Consider the following 16,815-nt stretch of genomic DNA (forward strand, 5'->3'; position numbering starts at 1 on the left):
GGAGCAGCGGCACAGCTCTAGCGGCGGGCAGACTGAACTTATGCACCTCTTGACGTTCCCCGAGAAAGGCAAACGAGGTGCTTCGTCGAGATTGAGAGTCTGACGACAGCTAGGTAGCGGCGAGCAGGGAGCAACGAGAATGAGAAAAACGGTCAGTCCTATGAATATAGAATAATAGTAGTGGCGAGGATAATCAGATGGTAATATGGAGTATATGTACTGGGATGAGGTGTTGTTGAAGGGGGGACACAGTCAACTACACATATTACTGCGTAGGGGCCACTGCCGCCACTGCTCAACCACTAATGATACTCGATATCTGGAGAGCATCCCTGGCTCGGGCTTGCCCATCCTCTGCTGCGTATTATCATTACGCACAGTTTCCCATTCCACATTTGCCTCCTGGGCGGTGCCCCAGACAAACTACCAGCCCCGTTAAGGGATTGGACACAACTCCGGGTCTTCCTCGATCCTGTCTCACTCGCATTGGCTCCCACCATCATTTATTGGTCTTCCCGCCTCAAATTTCCCGCCTCGCAAACTGCATATAGATCATGTTGGTAAACCTCGACTATGTGGCAGACGCCCGGATGTCGGATCGCACGGGACCCCGAATTCGTTTACGGTATTATGAATCTGCCAGGACTATCTGTCATCGCCGAGCAGCGTCAAACAAGCGAACAATTATCTTTCCGATCTATGCAAATCACCAAAAGGTCTGCTGATCAAGCTGTGAACGTTTCTTTTCGTGTCTGTGGTCAAGTCAAGGACTTCTCTTTTTCATCTACCCAAGCAAATCATCCAGGCCATTGCCCAAGGGTGTGGTGGGTTTGTTAGGGTTGGAAGCCAGGCCGCCAGGCCTTTCGGTGGTCGAGCTCGCTACTGATGCTGCTCCCCATATTCCTGCTTGGCTCTTTGCCTTAGCCATGCTCGCTAGATCTGGTCCCTTCTGCGGCCCAGTGGTGCCCTTGACCCCTGCTTTACTGCTTGCGGTACTCCAGAGGTCTCCAAAAGCATCGCCAACTTTGCCAGCCGCTGGTTTGGAAACGGGCTTACCCAGTGATGCTGCAGAAGTGGAGGATGTATATGAGGGGGTGGCTCCGCCCAAAGGCGTGGATCCACTCGACGTGGCAGTCGGCTGCGAATTTGTCGACATGGGCACGGATGTAAAATAGTTCGGTCCAGAAGGTCTGAACGCAGCAGGTTGTATAGGCTGAGTAGGTTTCTGCACAGGCGGCGGTGAAAACGTTGACGACGTCGGTGTCATTATCGAAGAAGTCGCCGATGGCGCGGGTGACGCAGTTGTGAAAATGTTGTTGAGACCGGCAGCCTGTCCAGGAGCTACTGGCTTTGGAGCTGCAAATTGCGTGGCCGACGTCGTAGTCGAGGTCGTCGGAGGGGGGGCAATACCAGCTAAGGGATTGGATACGGGTTGTGTCGCCGCTGGGCTGGTGGCCGATTGAAAGTCATCAAAATCATCGTCATCGTTGGCTGTACTGCTTTGCAAGCCACCAAAATCATCCAGACCGCTCGACTGGGCTGCTGGTGCCTTGCTGTTCGACTGCTTCGCCGCGGTTTGTTCGTCACCGAAATCGAAGAGATCTTGCTCAGGCTCTTTCGGCTTTGGCGGATCTCGTCTCGCGGTGGTTGTCGGTGCCGTTACTCGTGTAGTGGTGCTCCTTGTCGGTCGTGGAGCCTCGAAATCGTCTGCCTCGTCGTATTCCTCAAACTGTTCGCCACGTCGCTGAGTGCCCGAAAAGTCGGTGTCACGACCACCGAAGCCTCCACCATCGCCGTAGACCTCGCCTTGGTAACCTCCAAAGCCACCAGTCTCGCTGCCAAAGCCGCCATATCGACTACCACTGGAGAAGCTACCACCGATCCCCATTCCGCCTTCCACTCCTCCGTATTTGTTACGGTTTGCGCGTGCTTTCTTCCGCTCTGTTCTGATGGTATCAACATCACTCAATAGTTTTACCAATTCTGCAGATCTGTTTCGGACATTTACGCCCTGGTCTTTGCCATTCTGATCGATATAATGGAACTGGCGGAGCATTCGGAGGAGGGAGAGGTGCGACCGGGCATCGTCGATGACTCGCTCCGATCCGTTTTTGCAGAGAAACTCGAGGAGTTGCAAGGCCTGCTCTGGCATAAGCACGGTGAGGATTCGAGGGGTTTTTAGGCACGTACCTTGTATATCTGCCTCCACTCTTCCGCAGTCTTGTCTGTGAATCGTTTGTAGATCATTGGCATGATTTCGTTGAGTTGTTGGCTGGGGTAGTCAGCCAGCGATTCCAAAGGGTAGGGGTGCGAGACTGACTAGTTGTGTGTGCCCTGGGCGATTTCCTGCATGAGACTCGCAGATGCCCCCCATGGATCTCCATTTGTAGCTTCTCGGACCTGATTTAAAGGTAAGGGTCATGTTGGAGAACTAATTCAAGGGAACAAGCGGCTGACCTTGGCCTCCATCTCGGTCAAGTTCATGACAGCTTCATCATCGTCAGCATCTCCCCTAGCAGCCAGAAGATTGACATACCATTTTGAACTTTGCGGACGCCAGCTTTGAGGTCGTACAGCGTTAAATTGCTAACCTGGTTCTTTAGGCTTTCGAAGTCCATCTTTACTGGCGGTGTGGGTAAGACTGTCAGGGTGGGTTGGGAGGAGAAATGGAGACGGGAAGTGTTTTAATGGCCTTGCCTGGGAGAGACAGCTCCTGAGCCCAGTGTATCGCGATGTCACGGTGAAAGCAGCTGGTCGAAATTGTTCCCCTGGCGTTGTGATGCCAGATACTCCGTAATCTGTGGGGTTCCGCAGCCTCAGTTGTTGTTCTGCGGTTCGACCAATCATGGCGCAGCCGATGTCCCCGGACTCCAAACCTCGTCGACCTTCAAAACCCTTTCTCACCACTTCGTTTGTATAGTGACGAATCGACAGTGAAGTAGGGTACTGTGCCATCGTCTTGAGGTAAGTGACCTTACTTGGTTGGTACAACTGAACACTCTTGTCCTTACTGGAGAGGGGAACTGCTTGAATCATGAGAAAGCCCGCGTCATCTGGCGCTGGGATGAATCTAGTCTGCTAGTTGGTGAAGAGGAAGAAGTTAATAATCTCAGATGAGAATACACTGCACTAAGATGAAGACTATTCCTCTCTTGACAACGGACGCCTTTCATTTAGATGCACCCACCGCGGCCGTCTCAGAGCGCCAACCTCTTCTCTGGACTACCTCGACAGAAAGAACCGGGAGAAGGGAATTCGACCCGTCCGTCGGCTCTAGAAGAGACTCACTCTGAAATGATCCTCATCTGTGACTGGAGAGGGCATGAGCACGTCCTCCTAAGATCTAACAACTGAGTAAAGGATGTATACTGGAGGAGCAGGCCGGGCCATGATGCGATAACGCAATGCAGCTCCTCCCTACAAATGCTGTGCAGCAACTTCCGCGGAGATCGATCATTGACACAAACGCAGACATAAAATTGATGTGTCTTATGGGTTCGATGTAAGTAGCCTGCATATGCCAGGTTTCGGTGTCTTCTGATGTCTTTCGTTCACGTTCCACCGTCCCGGCCTGACTTTTCAAGACGTCACGTCAACAAACGTCAAGATGAAAGGACCCCCTCTTTCGGACGGTACTGCTGATATCATAAATCCCCTCGGGATCATTAGCGTCATTCAAAGGAGGTATGTTATATCGAGAGGCATGCCTTTTCTCTCCAAGGCCGTCCTGACCGAATCAGCGAAAACTGTTCCAGCGTAACGCATTCTTCGCCCCTTCTTTTTTGGCGGAGCCATTTCGTCAGATCTCTGTGCCGAATGTGTCATGAAAATGTGGTAGTAATGGAAGCATGGGGCATAGATGGTTTGAGGTTCCTCTCCGCCTTTTGTTACGCACTAACAGTATTATGCTAAAGTACGACAGAGAGCGACATGGTGGCGTATCCTAAAGGTGGAAAAGCAAACAACAGGGACAAAGGACTCAAGCACATGGTACGCCTCCTGTTGTGTTTAAGTGAGACCAAACCAGACTATATCCCTGCATGCGTGCCACTGCAAGCATGCCACTGATTTCTCCAAATACTGGACCACGCCCTCGGGTCAGCCACCAACAAGGGAGGCGATGGCGCTTCGTGCACCGACAGCATGGGTATTTCCCTTGAAGTCATACGAGATACTAGCGAGCCGAGTTTCGGCCATTGGTCTTTGCTCCAGAACCTAACAGCGGCGGCTTGCCGAGGCCCTCCATGCTGAAAGTGGTCGCGATCGGAGTAGATGGCCATCTCCAGATACTCGTTGGGAAGGCTGGCTGCGAGTATCGCCACGTGGTTGTCGTCTGTCCTTGCATTTCGGCTCGCCTTCGAACAAGCTGAGGCCCTTGATCTGGCCGAGGAAGCCGCGAGCGGTATCAGCCCTGGCGGTTGGTTAATATGGCAGACAACTCTCGGTAGGCTACTGCTGGCATTCAACCAGGGCCATAGCCGGAGCGGTTTCTGCTATGTGCCAGACTAGCAACTTATCCGTCCACAAGATTTGACACAAATTCCGCGTCTTCAGGCTAAATTCCGACCTCGATGTTTTCCATGGGACTATGGACTCAGATTCTTTCACCTCCTCGACGCAATTCCGCGTGGGGGGGAACGACCTTTGTGGAGCGAGGCTAGTGTTCAAGGCTAGGAGGATGCCGAATGGGCAAAATCCCCATTTCCCCAGATTGCAAAAGTTCCAACTTCACGTGTTTCGGCGTTCTGCTTTCTTTCAATCATCAGGCCACGAAGGCGTCCCGGTATCCCAGAAGAGGTTGATACTTTGGCATCTCTCTGTTACAGACAAGCTTCTCGTGCCACCCTTGATCCTTTTAGCCACTGACTATCAGCCTCGCTTTTACCACAGCTTCACCGACGCCGACGAAGGCGCCACAACTTCGGCTGCTCTCCCGATCCGCCAATCCCGTTCATCCCCTTAGGCGAAGACTTGCCTCGACAACCAAATATCTCTCAACTGAAAGCCTAAGAACATTGCCGCCCTTCCTCGTGCACCGTCTATCATGCAGTGGGAGGCGCTTTAGCCTAAATATTATCCGCAAAGGACGTCCTAGGCTGTTGCAATTAACCCCCGGAAAACTTCTGCGGAGAGTCTCCGGACGCGGCAGTTCGAAATGTGGGGGAGATCGTCGACTGGGCGGTTTCGAATGCTTGATATGTGTGCCAGAAGGACGTGGTAGAATCCCCGAAGCAGATGATTGCTTTCTCATCCTTCAGGTACTCTTGCAAGTTCGTTAAGAGCACTGCCCGAAGCAAACATGGCTCGCCAGGAGAACCAGATCGTTATCGGGACGAAGCGAGGAGACACAACCATTGACGTGCAGAAACTGTTGGATAAGCCATGGTACAAGTACAAGCATCTCAGGAAGCTCTATGGCTGGCTCTGCGTGGTGCTCATCGTGCAGGCCACGAACGGCCTTGACGGTTCCATTATGAATGGAATGCAGACATTGACGTACTGGGTATGTGGCGTCCAAGAACCGTGGATGATCGTTGGACCCATCTAATTGCTAATTGCGAGTATAGCAATCCTACTTTCACCATCCAACAGGTGCTCAGCTTGGAATCTTCAATGGTACTCAAGGTCTCGGCGGTGTCATTTCGCAGTTCTTTCTGTGGTGGCTCGTCGAGAAGATTGGCCGGAAGCTGACCATTATATCTGGAGCTGTCATCATCATCGTTGGCGTCTTTCTACAATCTTTCGCGCAAGGAATCGCCATGTTCGCAGTGGCACGATGTGTTATCGGACTCGGGCTGAGTTTCGAGTACACGGCCGCCCCTATGCTTGTCTCAGAGCTTTCGCACCCGACCCACCGCGCTCAGTTGTCGACACTGCTCAACACTCTGTATTACTTCGGTGAGGGGTGTCGCGAACGGAACTTGTCGCATCTGCTGATATGACTTTCAGGTGCCGCCATTGCAGCTTGGATCACCCTAGGAACCCTCTCCATTCAGAGCGACTGGAGCTGGCGCAGCGTATCGTTGATTCAGATGTTCCCGTCTTTGATCTCTGTCACTCTGACCTGGTGGGTCCCCGAGAGCCCGCGCTGGCTCTGCTCACGGGGCCGAAACGAGGAAGCATTCAAGACCCTCGTGGACTGGCACTGTGGTGGCAATGAAGCCGATCCCCTTGCGACCTTCGAGTACAATGAGATCGTGCAGACACTAGCCTACGAGAAAGAGAACGGGAGCAGGAGCTGGCTCGACCTCGTCCGCACGCCGGGCAACCGCCACAGAACCTGGATTGTTGTGAGCTGCTCCATTCTCAGCCAGGCCACTGGACAGACCATCATCGGCTATTACCTCGTCCTTATCCTGAAGGGAATCGGCATTACCAACCCCCGCCACCAATCTATCATTAACGGTTGCCTGACCATGTGGTGAGTGCCAGATTTCTGGGAAAGGCGGGATCGAATGAAGTACTGACATGACTTGTAGGAACATGGGATGGGCATTCTGGGGTGCATACGTGATTGACAAATTCGGTCGGCGAGCCATGCTCTTGACCTCCCTCACTGGCATGTTGTTTTGCGGATTCTTGCCATGGACGATCTGCAGCGCGTTGTACGTGCAAGATGGAGTCAAGGATGCTGGCCCGGCAGTCATTGCATTCATCTTCATCTTCAATGCCTTTTATGCCACGACGTGGAACGGCATCTTGACTGGATACACGGTCGAAGTGATGAGCTACGACATCCGGCCGAAGCTCATCTGTACGCAGAACCTGCTAGTACAGGCGACCATCACCGGCTTCAATTACTTGGTAAGTCCTCTGACTTGACAGGACCGACACCCCTGGCATTAGCTGACACTATCAATAGAACCCTGTGGCCTTGAAGAACATCGGCTGGAAGTACTACGTCATTATCAACATCATCATCCTCATCACGTGGGTGGTGGTGTACTTTACGTACCCGGAGACGTCCAAGATCACGCTCGAGGAAGTCAGCGTCATCTTCGACGGCAAGCACGCCGTGAAGAACGACATCCTCCAAAAGCAGGAGATCAATGCCGGCGACGAGGATGCGGTGGGGAGCGGCGACAAGAAGGGCGCCGTGGAGATCATTGAGCGTGAGCACGTTGAAGTAAAGTAAAATGAAGAAGGATTCAGGAACGGAACATGGGAGAGATGAACTAGCCAGCTAGCTTCGAGAGCAGCAACTTAGCCTGTAACAAAAACAAGCTACAATAGATAGAAGCAAGTAATAACGCCATCTTTCTTCCGTAAAAAGAACCTAGCTTGTCCTTCTGCGATGTCTTCGTCGCACGGAAGAATAGCCATACGACTACTATGTGATAAGCCATGGGAGTAAATGCCTTTCGTCATCATCGCCATGCTGCATTCTCTATACAAATGTCGCTCTAAGAATTGTCCCTCGTAGTGATTTTCCTTGGTAATAGTGCATCGGTAATCACATTATACCAATATCGAGCATTACAGAGGCAGATGTGAGGAAGATGGCAAAAAGTCATGGATGAAAAAAGGCTGCATTGCGAGATACCGCGGGACGTGGGTACCCGGCCTAATCCCGGATAGGCTTAGGGTGTCGCGTAGTGTAGGTGTCTAATGAAACTGGCTTTTCCTCTCTTTTCCCCCCCGTTCTCCCTCACAGATGTTCGCACCACCAGGGCTTCACTTGGTCCTCAAACCATCGTCTATCGGTGGAAATATCTCCTTTCCAACCATCTGAGTGGTATATATGTCACCGCGGTGAACGCAAAGGCCAGCTCGAAACCAATGTCACCACCGTACCCGATTCCAATCAGCTTGCCAATGGGGCCGATGTACCACACCTGAGCCATTCCCATCGCAGCACCGAACACGCCGAAGAGGAATGCAGTCAATGCAGCAATGCCAGGAGGCAGCTTCTTCGGCTGGTCGTAATTCTCCGGAACATAGCCGGAGAACCCGCCCTTGTAGATGAAGTGTTCTGGCAGAGCGATGCCTTCGTAAATGGCGAGCCAGTAGCCAATCACCAGCATAAAGTTCTCCAGCACTGATTCGAAATGGCTAAAACCTGGGATGGCTATGGCACAGTAGATGACGGTTCCGATCAGGGTCCAAAGGAATCGCGGGACTCTCTGCGCATAGTGGGTCAGGAGTTGCAAAGAGAACGTGAGAGAATAAATGTTAGGTGCGTTGTTGGCGAGCGTCGAAAGAGCCAAGATGACCAGGCAGAATTCCCCAAAGCCACCCAGGCGCGGAACAAGGACCTCATGCAAAAGACCTCCCACGGCATTCTTGGCGTAGGCGTCCGCGTACGACTGATGCGTGGGGATCGCTGTAGCAATGGCCGCGCCGAGCATCTGGGTGAAGCACAGAGGGAAGAGCAGGCCGCAGAAGACGTAGAAGAAGACCTTGGTCCGTGACGTATTGACAGGTTGATAGCATGTGTAGTCGCTGGCGTAGGCAGACCAGCCTGTGGCAAATCCGAAAATTGAAGCAGCAAAGGACAAGATGGAGCCTGCCTCGCCTTCGCCGCTGCCCATGGGGATGTTGACAAAGTCACCCCGACGAGCAAACTCTCCCAAGGTGATGAGGAGAATGATAAAGCACGGAACCCAGGACACCATCTCGTAGAAGTGCACCACCTTGTAGCCGAAGAGGGTGATGAAGAAGGTTCCCGCGGCAAGAATGATAATCGCAACCGCCGATGGTATGTTATCGTTGACGGCACGGAGGAATTGGGCACCCACAATGATGTTGACAGAAGACCAGCCAAGACACGCCAGACAGTTGAAGACGGCAAATATCTTGACATCGTAATACCCAAACCAAAAGCGCGCGAGGATCATCTGGCGCATGCCGAATCGAGGACCAAAGGTGGAGAAAAAGCAGACGGGCAAGATTCCCAGCAAGTTGATGAAGAAAATGGTGAGCACCGAGTCGACAAAGCCGAGGTCGAAGACGGGCACAGAGAGGACGCCAATGGCGAAGGAAGAGACAACCATGTTGGCAGCAAGCCACTGTTTGAAGGGGTTAGCAACAAGGCTTCACGATAGGGGAATCAGAGAGAGTGAGCATACCATGGTGCCGACTTTGAAAGTACTCTTGTCCGTCCGCTCATCCTCAGGAACTCGCTCAATACCTCGCTGTTCAATATGGAACCGGGCTGCAAGACGTTGAAGTTTTGCATAGGTGGAGTCCCCAATGTCAAAGGACTCTCCGTGAACGGCCCCTGGGGCGTCCGGGCCGACCACCGAGTCGTGCTTTTCGCCCTCGGTGACAGGATACTGGTATTCGACGTCGTAACCGTTCTTCTCGTAGGAAGCCATTTTGCCGAAGTCGAGCCTTTGCAGGCCGTTGGTGTACAAGGCACAGGACTGTAGAATTGGGGATGAGGCAGGGGCTCAATGCGCGACGAGATGAACAAGGACGATCCGAGGCATGAGACCCTTTCCAAAAGTCGATGGGAACATCAAATAATATAGTATCTCCTGTCGGCCATTGCCACAAATGCTTGACATGGAGGGCGCCGTCACTCCGGCCGCTGAGACGGCCATCAAGACCACGGACATCCATCGACCCTTTTGGTGCCCCACTGCACGATCTTCGAGATAAGGGTCCTAGGCTTTGGAGTTGTTGGTAGTTGCCTCGCCCTGATTCGACCGATGCGGTCGGGGCCGACAGGGCTCTGATGTGGGCACATGGATGGATCCGTCAAGTCATCCCCAAGCTACCCCCAAGTTACCCTCGACGACAAGTTCAGTGTCCGTGCTCTCTACAAGCGAGAGAAGGCTTGTGTGTAGACGGACGGTCCTTACGGTCCTTCCGTTGAGGGCCGCTCTCTGACTTGTGTAGCTGGCCGGAGGTCGCCTCCACCTTGGAAGTCCACCATGGAATGCCAACCACTACCGTAGCTGAAGACCGCTAATAGTATCGGGTGCATTGTCCATATCGAGAACGACAGTCGTGGGGAAGCTGGAAGCGACAGAAGTTCGAGAGGAGAAGAGCTGTGAGCTTCTTCTGGAAGGAGTCCAGTCGACTTGCATCTCGGCGTTCTTGGCGCAGCTTGGACATAGATAAGCATCAATACCAGCCTTGGCCGCGGTCCAATCAATGTCCCTTCCGTCATGCTTGTTGGTCAGGCCTGATTGGCCTTCGCCGCTGGCCGTGTCTATCTGTTGGATCCAGAGCGCATCTATCGCTTCCGCCAGCTTTCTTCTGTGCTAGCCGAACCCCGTGTGGCTGATGTTGTCCAGCCAAGTGGTGATGCTGACCTGGTTTTGTACGTAAACGCAGCCTACACAGCACCCGGAGCATTGAGATTGGACCACGCCAAGTGCCAGTTGACAGGCTAGGGAGGCTGAAGCCGCCATGTGGCAGCCCGGGGACCGCCATGGAATTATAGAGCGTACACGTTGCTTCTGGTGTTGTACTGAGTCCTTCGTACAAGGGTATCTATAGAGAACTATACTGCTCCACTGTAGAGCACTCAGGGGTCGCATCAAACAAAAGACATTAGATTTTGCGTAAATCATCTGGGATATCTATTTGTCGAAAATACAAGCCTGGGATGTCCCTGGGCTCCCCCGTCGGCCGTAGCCGTAACGACAGACAGACCGGCGGACTCCCTTGGGGACGTCGAATATCACCACGGGGCTCATATCCCTCCACCAAGCGACTCCATCCCAGCCAGCTCGTTCCCCTGCACGTTGTTGAAGTTGTAAGGAAAATCCACGATCCCATCCAGCATCCAATTTAAAGGGTCAAAGACATCGTAGCTCGCCTGGCCAAAGTCCATGCCGACCTCGTCCACCAGTCCAGTGGCCATCCCGGCCATGCCCGGCACAATGGTAGAGTTGTGCAACATGGGATCAATTACCGTCGGTTTCGCGTCCATAGTTGACGCCGGTATGATGATATTGTCATGTTGATCGAAGGTAGGGTTTCGCTGCCTCACTGCTATTCCGTCAGTGTCATCCGTGCAGAAAACAGGGCCATCTTTACCATCAGATGGTTTCCCACCACGGAAATGGAAATTCTGCCGCCATTGCCAAACCGAATCAAATACTACAGACATGGACATCCGACACTTGACCTTGAGTTGCAAACTGTCGTCGAGAATACCCTCCCCAATGTTACTCCGGTCAGGCTCTGCGCGCACTCTTCCGCTTTTCCAAACCTGCGCCAGAACTTCCGACAGGCGTTCCGCAAGATCGTTCTCTATCACACTCATGCTTCTCAGTGCCCACACCGTTCTCGAGAGGAGTTCAGACGCTCCTTGGGCATCCAGCTCGTGCTCCCCCAGAAAGTTGTGCATCAGTTTCAGAAGGGAAAAGCCAGCACCGAGCATCATGTGGAATATATAGTTCGTCGCATGCGACAGTGACAAGCCGTGTGAGTAGCTTGAGGGGAGATTGACGCTGACAGTGGACTCTAAGCTGAGGCATGTCTCGAGGAAATCAGTCGTGGCATGATACAGTTTTAACATGTCGCTCCGATAGGAAGACAGCGAGGGTGGTGAGAAAAAGGCACTCAACCTCATATGCAGAGCTGCTGCCTTGAGATACACCTTTGTGATTGGTGAGGTGTCCTTGCGTAACTTATCTTCAAGCTCTTCCAGCTCGTGCGCGAGGAAAGAAACGTAGGTAGGCCGCTCCGTGTCCGCCACAAGTCCAACGGGATCGTGTGGATTCATGTAGAGCGTCCTGGAAACCTTGTCGACGAATTTTTCGATGAGCAACCGGTTCAAGATCGGAGCCGGCAGTTCGTAATTTGGATTTGTCTCGATCGGCTTGGGTCCCAGAGTCCAGTCGTAGATGCTCAGCGGAGGCTGCCCATAGGCAGTGCAGATTCTCTGAGCGACAATGTTACACACACTCCACACCACCACTCGATCTTGCAATTCCACTTCCCTGAGCTCTACCCGAAATTTGGAAAAGTCTTGGGCATGAGTCGGACGGTGGAGGCCAATCTGCAAGGCAATCTGCATCATCATCCCACAAAGCATGAAGGTTGGGTCTGTCGAAGTGCTGCTGGTGGGTAGAGGCCAGGCACAAAGCAAGATGAGAGCCTTGACAATGTGATAGTTTTGAGGAACCTCGGCGATAGTCGACCAGACCAGCCGCATTACAGGTCCAGTCAGAGATCCATACAGATCGGGCTCCGGCGTGTAGTGCCGCGCGCCCACTGAAATGATTGTCCAAAACAGCAAAGGTGATCGAGCATAGTATTCATCCGGAGTTCTGTCGGGATTGAGAAAAGGCAGAAAGGGGTGATGGAAGGTGAAGAAGCGTTGGAAGAGCTCCTGTGCACGGTCAATCGTCAAGCTCACCTCTTCCAGTCGCTTGAAGATGGGTCTGCCTGAACCGCCACCTCTCAAGTCAAGCAGTCCCGCGGCGGCGGCGTCTGAAGTGAAGGTCCCGTCCGCCGAGGGTGACTGGTGCAGCTTTGCGTCGTCATTTGTGTGAGAACCATTCGCCGCACCCCCGGTCTGCTGTTTTGCAGCTACCTGTTTTCGCAGCTCGATGATCTCGCGCTCCATTTCTGCATTTCGTGATCTCTTGCCAATCCGCTTAAAATTGTCCTCGATCTTGCAATCGAGATTGAGTCGCTTGCAACGGGTACACGTCTGAAAGGGTTCCTGCACAACATCGCATCGCAACTGTGAGGGAACAGCATTAGCAATGGCACTCCAGAAGACAAGCGAACGATTGCGACGACATGCCGGGGTCACGACGATGACTCGACACACCGTCCGTGAAGGACGGCCAAAACAACGGCGGCACCACCTCAGGGATGCGTGTGGTGTTTTGTCAGGGCCCTTCGCATTGTGCATGTGGTTCGCTGCGCCAAAGCTCACCTTCTGCTGTCGGCATTCATTGCAAGCTCTTTTCACTGGCCTCCTCCTGCTATCACGCATGTGGTCGTCACCATTGTGATCGGGCGACTCAAGGCTCGCCGGGGAGCTGTCGAAACCGGCAACGGACGCATTCCTTTTGTGGCTTCGCGACGGGCTGGTATAGGCGGTACCAGGACCATCGCCTGGGCTTGCGGCGGATGTCGAAGCCAGATTGAAATCGTCGCCAATCTCAAGGCCGATGAGGGTTTGGATTGGGATTGTCCACGCAGCAGTCGCCATCCGATATCGCAATCGATTTTGCTAAGAGATAAGATAAGATGGGTGTGTCTGGCAAGGCAGTAGTTAGAGTTGGAGGCACAAGCAATGAGAACAATCAAATGAGGCGGGCGTACATCTATTATTATTGGCCACCATCCCAAGGTCTTGTGCCGAGAGCAGCATCAGACCTCTTTCTCATCGCTCTCAAAAGGATACAACGATCTCTTGTGGAATCTAATGGCGGGTAATGAGGAGAAGAGGGAGCTGTTGAAGGGTCCATTGGAGAAAACGCTGCGATGTCCCCAGGCGTCGATTTCCAGTGCGACCATCGACTTCGCCCAACCACAGACGCAAGATCAACGCGGTACGGATAATTATTATGAGTCATTTAATGAACGAATTAACAACATTATGGCTAATACGCGGCTCACAGTAACCGTTTTCGACTCGAGCATCACGTCTGAACCGTTTCTGGATTCAGTTGTGCTCGAAAACCTGAGGAAGAGACAGCAGAGGGAGAGCGAGGCCAAGAGTGTCGGGCACAAGACGACAAGATGAATCAATCATGCACCGAAATCAATTGCTGAATCGCCACCCATCTGGTTCGGGCCGTGCGTTCTAGTTGTACAGCTCGTCATTCATCCTAATCATTAATCGTCAAGACATCAAGTCATGCCATAAGTCTTTGGTGCCCCCAGTCGAGCAATAAATCAACACGCTGCAGACAAATCCTCCCAAGCGCCCAACGTAAAGAAAATCCAAAGCCGCCAGGGCCTTGTGTAACGGTCCAACATAATCTCGTAAAAACCGAAAATGATGGGGAGATACCGTTTCAAGCTTTCCGTGAGAGGCTCATATTGCTGACGGGAAATCTCGAATCTCCTTGCGAAATGACATAGGCTCCAATACTGCGTCGAAGATCAGCCCTCCTTCGTTCCCTCTTCTCGTCCTCTTTGCGTTGTTTGGCATGCAACAGCTTCTCGTGAATATCCTTGATCCCTACCAGCGGGAAGTGGAACCGCAGTGCCGAGCCTGGCAACTTGTGTAGTTTGCGACCTGCTTGAAACTTTGCTAAGCTGGAATGGCTGGATTGCTTCACGATACCTCTTTTCTGCTTGCGCCGTTCCGATATTCGTCTGACCAGTGACACGGGACCGTTGACAACCGTCCTCTCCTGCGGCAATCCTAACGAATTGTTCACAATTCCTCGTTGTAAAGACCGTTCCTGAGGCTCTGGCTCAGGACGAGCACTATCTGTGTCGTCCCAAAAAGCACGCGGCCGCCAGAATGGATGCAGGCTTCCGTCAAGATCCTGATCAGCCTTGCGATTGCGAGCGTTCTTCAGACTCAAGTTCCGAGAAATGGAGCTCATCAGCGATTCTGAGCGTCGTCGGGACCCGCCCGGTCGTCTAAGAGACTCTGTTCGCTCAGTTCCCAATTGCTTCTTTACTTCCTCGTCAGCAGGGGTGGGTGGGATCAGCTTAAACTGCGGTGGCTCGGGTGGCTGTCGAGGGTTGCGCAAAGGGGACTCCACTTCAATCTCTGGCAGATTCTGCTTCTGTACTTCCTGAACCGCTTTCGACTCTGCTACAGGAAATGGCTCAATCAGCTGCACCGAGTAGTTGTTATGAGGGAAATAGTTGATCGCCAAAGCTTCGCTGATCTCAGGAGAGCCTGACTGAAAGGAAGGTTGTGAGAAAGGCGTATCAAATATAGACGGTGGCCGAAGTGCTGCCCATTCTTTTGTTCCAGGCATCACCAATCCCAGCGGATTTGATACCGCCTCGCCTTCACCTGCAGGAACTCCTAGCACATTCCCTGGCATCATAGAGAGGCGCATGTTAGCAGTCGCGGAAGACCGTTCGGTTCGTTGATTTCCAGCCATACGTTCAGCGTGTGACATTCCATCTCCGTGCTCCCACTCTCTCAGGCTGTGGACAAGCCGCTCTGACTCCATCCTGTCCAAGGTCTTGCGCAAGTCCTTCTCAGCTTGTTGTCTCCGTACGTGTAGATGCTCAGATGTGATGGAATTGGCTCGAGACGTGCTTCTGGACGTCGGTGCGGACAGCGAAGAGCTACGAGGGGGTATCACAGGCGCTTGGTGCTGCTCCCTGCCACGATCCAAGGATTCGGAAAATGCTCTTTTATGTTGCCAGGAAGAGGGAGGGTTGTCAGAAGCTTTGCGAAATTGCGAACGTCCAGAACTGTTCGAAATCGACTGCCTCTGGCTAGTGTGAGCAGAAGAGCTCAGGGAGGAGGTTCTCTCTGGAATCACAGCCACACGGATTACTTCAGTTTTAGGCAGGACGGTGCTCGATGCCAGGCTATATGACCTCGAAACCTCGGAACCGAAACTCCAGCGATTTTGATTGCTCAATCTCGCCTTCTTATGAACGAGACGATGAGGGGAGTCTGAAGCGGAATTGACGGAGTTCCGATTTGAAGCCGGCAGGGGGGAGCTCACTGAACGCAAAGATTGATGCTTGCTGACATGGCGCAATGTTGTTTTTCGTTGGGGTAAAGAATTGTGTTCGAAAACATACGCTTCAACCGTCGAAGTGGTGGAGATTCCAGAGAAACGTCGATTATCTTCAACATCCGCCTGTCGATCTTGGCTCAACTCATCCTCAATTGGCACGGAATTGTTCCATCCGATGATGTCTGCGAACTTCTCGGTCGATGCCGATGGATCTTGACTCTGCGCTTCCAGAAGCCTTTCGCGCAGACTTTTGTCGCGCTTCAAGTTATGTTGACCCGTACTGTGGCGGACAGGATGAGGTGGTTCGACACTTTCAGACACAGACACTTGAGGAAGATCAAGATGTACGCGAATTTCCTCGCTGTTGAGAACTGCGTGGCCGCTCGATCCTGACGTTTGGTATTGAGGGTAAACCCCTGAGACACCGCGAGTCTCACTAGCAGTTGCATGATATCGATCGAGAAAAGGCTCTGGAGACTGACTAACGACAGGGTGTACTCCGTAGAGCGCGACCAGAGGTGAGATAGGCAAAGAACTGTGTCGCAGGCGATGGGCAGCTGCACCAAACTTGTCAACAGAACTCAAAGGCCATCTAAAGCCATTGTCCGGACGTGGCGTATTACGATCAGATTCAGCTTCTGACGTCAAGTCTTCATGGGCAGTTTTGAAGGATTCTGCATGTGTAGAGGCGATGGAGGGCTGTTGATCCAGGAATGGGCGCCGGGAGAGCGACCCATAACGTTCCCGTGGAGGAGTGTTGTCAGGAGTCGGCGGGCTGTTCTGGTTGATTGGCGTCACCAAGTTCGATCGAAACACGGCGGCATCTGAAGATGGAGTGGCCTCTTCTGGGGCAGGCGGGCTGGTCTCATTGTTCGCTCCTGGAGGTGTAGGAGGGAGATTTGGCGACGTGGCCAAGATGGTAGACACAGAGTGGTAAGAGGGTTCTTCCGGCCGGCGGTCACCAACGTCTCGGGCCGAGATGCGGTAAAGGGTTCGAAGGTTCGTCGAGCCGGCTTTGGAACCGTTGCGAAAGGGCAGAGATCTGGAGGCCGACGGCGGCGACTGACCTGGGGAATCTCTGACCGGCCCCATTATGGTGTATTCGGTCGTCCTCCCCATCGGAGCGCCGAATCATAACATTGAAAGCAACTCAACAGCCCCTCCTCTTCATTGCGACAGATGGCCACAGGAGTACGGACGCGATATTGTGCCTCACTGCATATGCAGGTCT

The 16,815-nt window shown here is 52.9% G+C and overlaps 6 protein-coding genes across 6 annotated transcripts; 2 read left to right on the forward strand and 4 right to left on the reverse strand.

The window, feature by feature from the left end:
• Nucleotides 1-784: 784 nt before the first annotated feature.
• Nucleotides 785-2,618, reverse strand: AYL99_00025 (hypothetical protein; the record flags this gene model as incomplete). Its single annotated transcript, XM_018831541.1, has 5 exons — nt 785-2,140; nt 2,191-2,272; nt 2,321-2,400; nt 2,458-2,489; nt 2,537-2,618. 5 exons carry the CDS (start codon nt 2,616-2,618, stop codon nt 785-787), a joined length of 1,632 nt encoding a protein of 543 aa, XP_018697420.1.
• Nucleotides 2,619-5,299: 2,681 nt separating this feature from the next.
• AYL99_00026 (hypothetical protein) lies at nt 5,300-7,135 on the forward strand (the record flags this gene model as incomplete). Its single annotated transcript, XM_018831542.1, has 5 exons — nt 5,300-5,503; nt 5,568-5,898; nt 5,950-6,421; nt 6,480-6,804; nt 6,863-7,135. 5 exons carry the CDS (start codon nt 5,300-5,302, stop codon nt 7,133-7,135), a joined length of 1,605 nt encoding a protein of 534 aa, XP_018697421.1.
• A 562-nt stretch (nt 7,136-7,697) lies between these two features.
• On the reverse strand, nt 7,698-9,317 carry AYL99_00027 (hypothetical protein; the record flags this gene model as incomplete). The annotated part of the gene is made up of 2 exons (XM_018831543.1): nt 7,698-9,008; nt 9,069-9,317. The coding sequence occupies 2 exons, from the start codon at nt 9,315-9,317 to the stop codon at nt 7,698-7,700; spliced, it is 1,560 nt and encodes a 519-aa protein (XP_018697422.1).
• A 1,328-nt stretch (nt 9,318-10,645) lies between these two features.
• AYL99_00028 (hypothetical protein) lies at nt 10,646-13,126 on the reverse strand (the record flags this gene model as incomplete). The annotated part of the gene is made up of 1 exon (XM_018831544.1): nt 10,646-13,126. The coding sequence occupies one exon, from the start codon at nt 13,124-13,126 to the stop codon at nt 10,646-10,648; it is 2,481 nt and encodes an 826-aa protein (XP_018697423.1).
• Nucleotides 13,127-13,342: 216 nt separating this feature from the next.
• Nucleotides 13,343-13,663, forward strand: AYL99_00029 (hypothetical protein; the record flags this gene model as incomplete). The annotated part of the gene is made up of 2 exons (XM_018831545.1): nt 13,343-13,469; nt 13,539-13,663. The coding sequence occupies 2 exons, from the start codon at nt 13,343-13,345 to the stop codon at nt 13,661-13,663; spliced, it is 252 nt and encodes an 83-aa protein (XP_018697424.1).
• Nucleotides 13,664-13,937: 274 nt separating this feature from the next.
• Nucleotides 13,938-16,676, reverse strand: AYL99_00030 (hypothetical protein; the record flags this gene model as incomplete). Its single annotated transcript, XM_018831546.1, has 3 exons — nt 13,938-14,923; nt 14,993-15,180; nt 15,649-16,676. The coding sequence occupies 3 exons, from the start codon at nt 16,674-16,676 to the stop codon at nt 13,938-13,940; spliced, it is 2,202 nt and encodes a 733-aa protein (XP_018697425.1).
• Nucleotides 16,677-16,815: the final 139 nt, after the last annotated feature.

Source organism: Fonsecaea erecta (genome assembly GCF_001651985.1).
Source record: "Fonsecaea erecta strain CBS 125763 chromosome Unknown Scaff1, whole genome shotgun sequence".
Lineage (NCBI taxonomy): Eukaryota > Fungi > Ascomycota > Eurotiomycetes > Chaetothyriales > Herpotrichiellaceae > Fonsecaea > Fonsecaea erecta.